At 37.5% G+C, this 10,370-nt stretch overlaps 1 protein-coding gene across 1 annotated transcript in view; it reads right to left on the bottom strand.

The window, feature by feature from the left end:
* Positions 1–3,744: 3,744 nt before the first annotated feature.
* The window catches only part of RHOBTB3 (Rho related BTB domain containing 3), a 90,147-nt gene continuing 83,521 nt past the window's right edge, over positions 3,745–10,370 (bottom strand). The window contains exons 12-13 of the mRNA XM_028089319.2: positions 9,139–9,235; positions 3,745–3,860 (exon numbers count right to left, since the gene is read on the bottom strand). Coding sequence (XP_027945120.2) covers positions 3,745–3,860; positions 9,139–9,235 — 213 coding nt within the window. The remainder of the gene's footprint in view (positions 3,861–9,138; positions 9,236–10,370) is intronic.

The raw sequence follows: 10,370 nt of genomic DNA, 5'->3' as shown, positions 1-10,370 counted from the left end.
TTGTATATATACACACCACATTTGTCTTATCCCTTCTTCATCCAATGATTGAGACTTAGGTTGTTTCCATGTCTTGGCTATTGTAAATAATGCTGCAATGAACATGGAGGTGCAGATAGCTTTTCAAGTTAGTTTTTTCATTTTTTTCAGATAAATACCCAAATGTGGAATTGCTAGATCATATGGTAGTTTCATTTTTAATTTTTTGAGGAACCTCTTCACTGTTCTCCATAGTGGTTGCACCAATCTACGTTTCCACCAGCATTCCACGAGGGTTCCTTTTTTTCCACCTCCTCGCCAACATGTTATCTCATCTTTTTGATAATAGCCATTCTAACTGGTGTAAGGTGATACTTCATTGTGGTTTTGATTTGCATGTCTCTGCTAAGCATCTTTTCATGTGCCTGTTGACCATGTCTATGTCTTCTTTAGAAAAATATCTCTGTTCAGATTCTCTGCCCATGTTTCAATTACATTGTATTGCTTTGTTACTATTGAGATGTATGAGTTCTTTACATATTTTGGATATTAACCCATTATAAGATAAATGATTTTGCAAGAACTTTCTCCCCTTCAGTAGCTTGTCTTTCCATTTTGTTGGAAAGTTCCAACTTCTTAACCCTTTATTATGCAGAGCGGCTTCTCTATTTCTCAAAAGTCTTGGCCTCAGCCAACACTCAAGCCCACGGGGCTCACTTCCATGCTAAATAATTATCAAAACATTTTCCTAAATAAAGGCAGTTATTTTGTTAAGAGAAATTCTGGTACCAGCTGGTCAAGGTAATATAAATGTCTTTACCTCATCACATGCATCTACAACATCAACAATATTCTACATACCCTACATGTCATCTAATTATCTGTGAAACATAATTATGCTTGAGAAACACAGGCAGTATTCCCAAATTTATTCCAGCATTTCCACATCCGAGGTAAAATAACTGCAGGACACTGTGTTAAACTTGTTTTAAAAAAGGTTTATTTGTTACAAAATGTTAAATACTAAAACTAAAAACATATAAATTCAGGTCAGGCTATATTAAAATACACACATACCCTTCTTAGTAAAATTATTAAAGATTGAATTAAACAGATGCTTTAAATAAAATAAAGTACTCTTGAGGAAATTTTTTTTCTAATTATGTCAGTGTAGTGTAGTTTTTAAAATTGCAGTTGAAAAGTTTAGCTGTCTTGGAAGTTCAATTAATCCAACTGTTCAGTTTTCTGCCACTGCCCAATGTGAAGCCGCCATGCCGGCTGGACAGGGTGAATTTCAGTTATGTTACTGAAACTTCTACTTTATAAGCCTACTCTCTTATAATAGGAACAAAGAGCAGTAAGAAGTATACAAAGGGTTATATAAGGTGAAAACCTGGCCCAGAAAGAAAAGGCCTTAGTTCTATCACACAGTATCTTCTCTAATTAAAATGATTGGTAAATATATTGAAGCAGAGATGAACTCAAAGCATACATTCATCCAGAAATAATTTCAATTAAAAAAAAAAAAAAACTCAAAAAGAGCACTCATTTCTCCAAGATAGTTTATAAGTATTTTTAAATTTCTTGTTATTTTAAATTGAGTTAATTCAAAGGTACTGAAGAGTCTAGGTTTAAAAACTAATTTGATTACTGTTCTGACTAGGTCTGAAGAGCCACAACATCTGTGTGCTTGAGTTACTCACACAGGTGGTAAATGACTTCCGTAATAAAATCTACATGCTCAACACCCACAGAGCACGAGCTTCCAAACTCAACTTCCACTCAGGTCAAACAACCTCAAAAGTATCTATGGTCTATGTAAATGTGAAATAGTATTTTCAAGGAAATATTTTGCTTTAGAACTTAATGTTTTTTTCAATTTCCTAGATCAAAAGTTACTGATTTCGAATTTTAAGTGCTATAATTCACATAGGGGAAAGACTACCTTAGGAAGAACATAAGGCTATTACTGTGTTTTAAAAGATCTTATATGTGATGAATTTCTAGAGATCTACTATAGTATTTATTCTTTACAATGCTTATCCTTATCAAATGGGATTTGCCAAGAGTTAAGTGATTAAAGTACAAAAAACATAAAATGCATTCCAGTAATCTTCATCGATATAATCTAATTAAAATCAAGTTTCTTGGAAGATATATATAGGGCATTTTTACTGTTTTACTCTAACAGTGTTTATATACATCCAAGGACTAACCGTATAGTATTATGTCTAATACTGTGGTATAAAACTGTTTAATCAAACTTTTGAATAACTGAAAAAACTTGGTGTCCTTAAAAGTCATTAGAAATTAAAAGAAAAATATATCCCAATACTGAATTATAGATGAAAATGATGTTATTGATAAATAGTAATCTGGTTTTCCATCTCTCGGCTTGTGAACTTCTAGTTATTTCTGTTGACACGTGATACAAGAGAAACTATAATTCTATGCTAGTACCATTTTCTATGTACTGAGTCTTTAATCTTTCTCTTAATTTACTGGGTTATCTTGAAGGACAAGATTCATGCTACTCTTCATTAAATAACATTATGGTCCTCAGAAAGAATTCAAACAATTCAAGCCGCTGGTCTCCTAAGCTTAGTAAGTACATGAAACAAAAAACTCTTAAGCCACTGATTGCAATTTCTCTAGAAAGGATCTCTTCCTACGAGTATTTTTATAAATGTGTTTTAAATTCACACCAGTCAGTAGCTTTTACCAACATCCCGGTCTTAAAATGAGCAAGAAAGCATTTGTTCAACTGTGACAGAGCCAGGGCTGTGAGCGTTTTAAAGCTGAGTAAACACAAGGCGTATCTCCCTTGCCCGCCAAGGTGGCAGCAGAGCTCCCCCCACACGCCGTGGTACAGACGTCCCCAAGAATGGGAAACCCCACGTGATCCCTTCCCTCCATGTCAGTGCCTCTTTTTTGCTTTCAGAGAGAATGATGTTTAAGCAAGAAAATACAGTACATATCCTGCTAGGAGACACACATAATTTGGGGGGCCCAGTACAAAGTGAAAATGCAGGGCCTTTCTTTAAACATTATTAAGAATTTCAGGATGGCAATAGCAGAGCATCACACCAAGCACGGGGCCCTGTGTGGTGATAAGAGGTGCCACGGCTGTGAAGCCAGCCCTGTTTAGGTTTCCTGCCCAATCAGCATCCCACAGAAAAGACAAAGTGGCTCAGTTGGGTTGTCCACATAAAAAACAAAGTTTTTTCACGATGGTTCAAACACTGTCACTGATTTGAAACCAAGCGCCGTTTCACTCTCAAAATCCCATGCAAATATCTATTGCTAAAATTTCAGATTGATCAGCTTTACCCTAGATTTTTTCATTATTGAAATAGTCATACTGGGTCTTTAAAACGCCCTTACTTTAATAGAGCACTTAATCAGACATAATGAAAATTTTTAATTGATACTACATGATTTTTTTTTTTTTAACTTAAACATTACTTAACTGGGAGGCGTATTAGTATCACTAAAGCAATAGGGCATCTTAAAGGGGAAAAGAAGCTGTATGACAGCTTTACATACTAGGATGGTGAAGCCTTGGTTTTAGCCTATGGTATATTTTGTTCCCTTTTAAAATCACAATAGTAGTTTTTTTTCAGAGAACTAACAAACACTCTAAGCTGTATGGTAGTTTTTTAAACGCTCATATTGGTTTCAGTCACAGAATTTTACTGGAACACAGAGGCACCCCATTCTTCTTCATAATAATAATAAAAAGCATATGCATATAAAAGCTCTGGGTTACATTACTAAGCAACGACACTTCCGGGAGTGAATATACTTCCTGTATTCCGCAAGCTGCTTCAAGTACATATTCGATGGCCATCTGTGCTTTTCAACAAAACTGCGTTCTTCCACTAAAATTTTTAGAAAAAGAATGTTAATTGCAAATATTTTATTTTGGATCAAGTTTAGATATTAACTACTGATTTCCTATTTAATAGAGGATATGTGAGTTCGGCTACATATCCCCTACCTTTCTCTTAATGCTTCCACAACTGTTTAATACACTTTTGGTGAAATCAGTCATCAGGATTTAAATTATTATGTGATTTGCCACAATATACGTCTTGTCCACTGCTTCATCAAGTACTACGTATATTCTTTTGTTTTTCCGAATAAGACTTGTTTTTCTTGGAGATAAAAGACTTGTTTTTCGCTTAGTTTTCTTCGTAGCTACCTCAGCCTCCCAAACTCTTTAAGGCCCTCTCGAGTCTATTCTCTCAAGTCTCCACCCAGCCACAGTCACCAGACAAGCTAACCACTCTGGTGGCAGCTGCTGGCCCCTTCTCCTCACAGCCCTGCACCCTCCTGCTTTCTAGGCCTGCTTCCTGCTTCTGTGTTGGATCCCTCCACTCTTGGGACTCCGGGCCCTTCACTCAGTTTATTTTCCATTTTTGGAGAAGCATAAACTTTATTAGCTCTCTGAAAAAGAGGGTACCATCTGAATCATTTTTGAGACCTTGCTTGGTGATGAAACATCTTTATCCTCTTCACACACAATTGATAATTTGGTTTAGTACAGAATTCTAGGTGGAAAACTTCCCTCAGAATGTTGAAGACAGAATTCCACTGCATTCTAGTTTCCAAGGTTATTAAACACTCCTCTACCGTTCAGATTTATAGCTCTTGGCAAGTAATCTGTGTTCTTTTAAAACTTTCATATTTTTCTATTTATAGTCGGTGTTCTTGTATGTCCCAGGGATGGACCTGGTTCACTCATAATGCTGAGCGCCTAGCAGGTCCTTTCAGTCTTAAGACTCAGGTCCTTCGGGATTAGGATAATTTCCTGTATTACTTGCTTGATAAGTTCCTCTCTACTGTTTCATTCTGTATTAACTTCTTTTCCTCAGATACTTCATCTCCTGGATTGAGCCCCAAACTTTTTTAAAAAACTTTCTCTCCTCTTTATCTTTTTGTCTTACTTTTTAGAAGATGTCCTCATCTTTACCTCTCAACTTTTATGTAGTTGTTTCAGCTCTTTTTATTTAGGGTTTTGTTTTTTGTTGTTGTTGTTTTGTTTTTGTTTTTTGCTATGTTTGTAATTTCCAAGAACTCCTTGTTTTTGTATTGTTTTCTAGACTATGATAAAGCATACACAACCTAAAATTTACTATCTTAACGATTTTTAAGTATATAGTTCAGTATCGTCACGTACATTCACACTGTGGTGCAATCAATTTCCAGAACTCTTCTCATCTTGCAAAATTAAAACTCTATACCCATTAACAATTCTCTATTTCCCTGTCCCCCCCAGTCCCTGGCAACCATCATTCTATTTTCTGTCTTTGTGAATATTGTTTCTTTTTAAATAACATTCTCTCCTGCTTTATAAATTCATATCTCTTATTCTCTGAGGATATTAATTTTAGGATTTTTAAAGGTTTTCTTTCTATTCTTTCTCTTCTGTTTTTATTTTGGTTTGGTATCTGTCTTTTATGTTAGATATTGCCTAAAATATCTGAAGATCCTCAGTTATATCCTTACATTTAAGAGTGAGATAGTAGATAGCTGTTTGGATATCGTGTGGTCATGGGTAGGACTTACTGACTGGTGGAATAATTGAGCAGATATCTGTTGGGTTCACTGACAGAATTTCCAAATGATTGCATCTATATATTTTTTCTCCAGGGCCAGAGAAAGATGCTTCAGTCTCATGCCCAGAGTGTGGGAGTCAAGGCAGCAATGCCTGGTGCTAGAATTCTAGAACCTGGACACGGGAAGGAGGCTGGTAGCTTACTACACAACGTGTACACTTTCACACGATCCTGTTTTCAGTTCAGGTTTTTTTTTTTAAGATTTTATTTATTTATTTAATTAACAGAGAGAGAGACACACACAGCAAGAGAGGGAACACAAGCAGGGGGAGTGGGAGAGGGAGAAGCAGGCTCCCTGCTGAGCAGGGAGCCCAATGCAGGGCTCGATCCCAGGACCCTGATCTGAGCTGAAGGCAGATGAAGGGATCATGATCTGAGCTGAAGGCAGATGCTTAACCGACTGAGCCACCCAGGTGCCCCTTCAGTTCAGCTCCTTAACCCAACCAATCTCAGCTATACCTGAAGTTTGTGATTCTATAACTTTTTTGGTTTAATTTCTCCAGGAATAAAACTCCCATCTCCTACGATGATGAAGAAGGAGTTGCCTGCCTAGGTGGGATGGAGTGCAGCAAAAGCTTTTTCATAACTTTCCTTTTTTTTAAAGCTTTTATTTATTTATTTATTTTAGAGAGAGAGCACACTTGAGCCGGGGGAGAGGGAGAGAATCTCAAGCAGACCCCCTGCTGAGCGCAGAGCCGGATGTAGGGCTCGACCCCAAGACCAAGACCCAAGCCAAACCCCAGAGACAGATGCTCAACTGAGTGAGCCACCCAGGCGCCCCCTTCTTCATAACTTTCAACTAATTCTACTGCTTTCAGCCCCAAGCCTCATTCTGCTTTCTGAAATACTTGGTCCCTCAGATTTCTAAGGCTTCTTGGTTTTTCTGCTAGGTGACTCAGCTTGTTTCTCATCACCATTCCCTTCTGCGGGTACTTAGATTTCCTTCTGCAAAGTCAGTTCCCACTTCCCCATCTATTTGACCTCATATATTACAATTCAGATTAATGAGGTCATGATCCAGGCTGCAGGATGTGCACAAAAGGAAAGAACCTAGCAGCTCAGGGAAGTTAGTTGTAGGGTTCATTAGTACGCAAACATGACATAAGACTACTCCCTTGATTAAGATTTAAAAAAGAGAGAGAAAAGTTATCACAGATGAGCTCTGGCAGCCAGCAAAAACCAAAACAAGACAAAAAACTCCACAATACAGAATATGTAACATAACACTGAGCTAAGTCAAACTGTGAGAATAATGAATCCATAAATGCCAAGGGTAACTTATTTTCCTATGCATTGCTGTTTGTGTTTAAAAGAGTCCAACATATAAAATATACCTAACATTGAAAGGGCTATTTAACTGAGTTCTGCTGTATCAATGCCAGCATTAACACGACGGCTTGTCTAGTCTCACTTTTCCATTTCTAAACACCCCTAAGGAAGAAGAATTCTCAGGCAAGAGAAAACACTTCACAGAATTCCAATGATTACTTGATAATGTCTGAAACTGAAAATGGGAAATTATTTAAGGGAGCTGTAAACTGTTACAAGAACCCTTCCAACTTCAAGTGGCCATGTGAGGCAGTTGAAGTCTGAGGACATTCTGGAGGAGACATGCTACTGTAACTGGGCTGAGATACTGCTCATCTCCAGGTTGCTGCCATGTGGGAAGATGGGCCCAGGGCAGCCAGATCTTCCAACTTTTCAAAAGAAGCCAGAAATTTGGATTTTTAAGATGTGACATGTTACAATTTTTAAAGGGTGACACTAAAAAAAAGTAATACGTGTGGTCCAAATAAAACCCCCTGGCAGACTGTATTCAGCTACGTTCGACCCATAGATTCCCAGTGTGTGACCACTCAATTAGACTATCTAATTCTCCCTATCCACCAGGGGCTTTTTTCTCTGCCCCCGAGGACACATGACAGCAGGTCCTGAACACAGACAGGTACTACTGATACCTTTGTAGCCCCCAGCAAAGGAAGAGAAGACAATCAAGGACACAGCCTCATCTTCTTACCTGCCTTCCCAAAATTACACCCTGGACTCCTTCTTCTCACTATGCCAGCTGGCCCTAACATACTTTACAGTCAATTGTATAAGTAATAAAATAAAATAAAAATTTATAACTCGAAGGATTTATAGAGCACCTTTCTCCTAAAGTTGTACTAGTATTCTGTGTGTGGCATTCATCTCTACAAGACCGTAAATGGAAAATACAAATGAAGGGGACCTAAGGCAGCAGAACAAAGGTAGTTCTAAAATCACAATGTTCACTCATTTCATTTTGAATTGATTTCTTAAAGAATGACTGTATTAGAATGTCCCTACTAACAGCAAGAAGCATGCCTCCTCTTTATGAGTGGAATTAGTTTCCTTCCTGCACAAAGGAGATGGTTAGGAAATACCTATATTCTGCTTACTATGACTGCACTAGTAATTCAGCTCTATATAAGAAGGCTCCCAATAGGCATACGATGTTTGTCAACTAACTGAATCTATCTGCCAGAAATAGACTGTTTCCTGGTTTCCTTATCTGTGCAAGAAGCTGAAAGAAACCAGAGATCTACAAATATTTTAGCAGCGGATTATCTTTTAGAAGTCAAATTTTACGGAGAACAGCAGATAAAACAGATAAAAGTGGAACTACTCTGGTTAAAGGGCTGGGCATCCAAGACCTACAAACTCCAGCCTCCCCTTCTCCCTTCTCTCCTCTTCCTCAGCCGCTCCCCGCTCTCTGCCCGCACCTCAGAAAACCTGCAGGTATCTCCAAGGACAACTCCCTGCTTAGTTTAAAACCACTTAACTAGGGGATCTTTTTTGCCTTTTAATTGGATTATTCCCTGCACCTAGTCTAGGTAACATGAGTAAACCATCGTATCTAAACTGACCGTCTACTCTGATGACTCTTCTGTTTTCATTTTCTTCTTATGCAGCACTCAGGAGCTCACACTTTGGTTTTAATCTTGACAATTTACCTTAAAGATCACATTAGGTATACTCTCTGTTCAGTAAGTTTTGCAACATTCTTTGACCAATTAAAAAACTTAGTTCCCAAGTAATATAACGGATTCCTATACAGATAGACTTAAATAGATGTAGATATCAGAACTACATATTATAAATAATAAAGGATAGTTACAATTCCTTCACAAGAAAAAAATTTTTAAATCTGTACTGTTTAAATTTTGCTTCTGACTTAGGTGGTTAAAAACTAAGATATCATTTATCACAATCAAATGCCACCTGAGGCCACCTTATCTCTCTACTTCAGAGAAAAGGTGCACTTAAAAATGGATGGGAGCTATAAAACAATCATTAGAAAGCTTCTTATGTAACACAGGTCAAGCTATTTTTATAACCAGGTGACTGTAAGTTAAAGTGTCCTCCATTACCACACTGTGTAGTTAAGAAGAATGTATTACACTGACTTTTTTTTTTTACTTTTTGTTTTTTAACAACTACTATTCCTACAAACTATGTCTTAAACCTAAGAACAAAGAACGAAGTTTTCTTTTCAAAACATTAATTGGCAATCTACCTGAAAGATCCTGAAATTCAGGCTTTTGGCTGAAGATGAGGTAGTTAGTGGCAATGAAATGAAGTAGCCAGGTTGAAAGGCAATCGGAGTGGTGAAACTGCAAGAAAAGTGGAAAGTGAAACAATGTTGTATATAATAACCATTGAGACGATGAACAGGTGGAGAGTATGGTCTGGGACAAATCGTGGAGAGCCCGACTCCATGTTGACGGTGTCCATATATGATGCAGCCTTCTGCCTATTCTGAGAGCAGAAAGGAAAAAGGAGAATTCTTTACATGTAATAAAAAAAAATTACATCAGTGAAGAAACCAAATCAAATGAGTAACAAGCTACCGGTGCTGGAGTGGCTAAGCGTCTTGGACAGAGGTACGCCACATCAGTGGTTAACAGAGACTCTTGGAGGTTCTTAAGGATTTCCTTTAAGCTTTTAATCTAAGGTCACGGACTTCACTAACTGCACTTATGTCGGTGTAGCAGAGATAAGATTATGGTTAGCAAAGGTACACAATTGGCCGTATCTAAACAAGTTCACCTGAGGAGCAAACCGAAAAATATTTTTTGGAGGAAATGTCATCAACCTAAGGGGATGGGTTTCAATGTGTACATATTTCTATGAGAAGGTTATGTCTGAACAGTTGCTTTTAACTAGGATGTAGTTAAAAGGATGCTTTTAACTAGGATGTAGTAATCCTGCTCACTATAATTTCCAGTATGTTTCTCATGCTGAATTTCAAAAGCTAATGGAAGGGAAACTCAGAGCACCATGGCCATGACATCCTCACCTTGGTGCCAGTCCAGTGATGCTTACCGATCCATCTAACCACTCAGTTCAGACTACAGTAACATGCTGGCAGGCCACTTTGATACATGAGTATAGTTCTTTTTGTTATTATTGTGGTTAAAATACACATAACATAAAATTTACCATTTTAACCTTCTTTAAGGGTACCAGTGGCATTAAGTACATTCACATTATTATGCAACCATCCCCACTATTTCCAGAATGTTTTTATCATCCCAAACTGAAACTCTATACTCATTAAATAATAACTCCCCTTTTGCCCCTACCCCTAGTCCCTGTTAACCACTATTCTATGTTTCTCTCTATGAATTTGACTATTCCAGGTACCTCATAGACACTGACTTATACAATAGGTATGCTTTCTCTGTCTAGTTTATTGTACTTAGTATAATGTCCTCAAGTAAGCATCCATGTTGCAGCATGTATTAC

The sequence above is a fragment of the Eumetopias jubatus genome, unplaced genomic scaffold, assembly GCF_037043125.1.
Source record: "Eumetopias jubatus isolate StellerSeaLion01/CBP00866 unplaced genomic scaffold, mEumJub1_p1.0 scaffold_5, whole genome shotgun sequence".
NCBI classification, from domain to species: Eukaryota; Metazoa; Chordata; class Mammalia; order Carnivora; family Otariidae; genus Eumetopias; species Eumetopias jubatus.
Note: the sequence above shows the minus strand (reverse complement) of the source record. Positions and strands in the feature narration are given on the sequence as shown.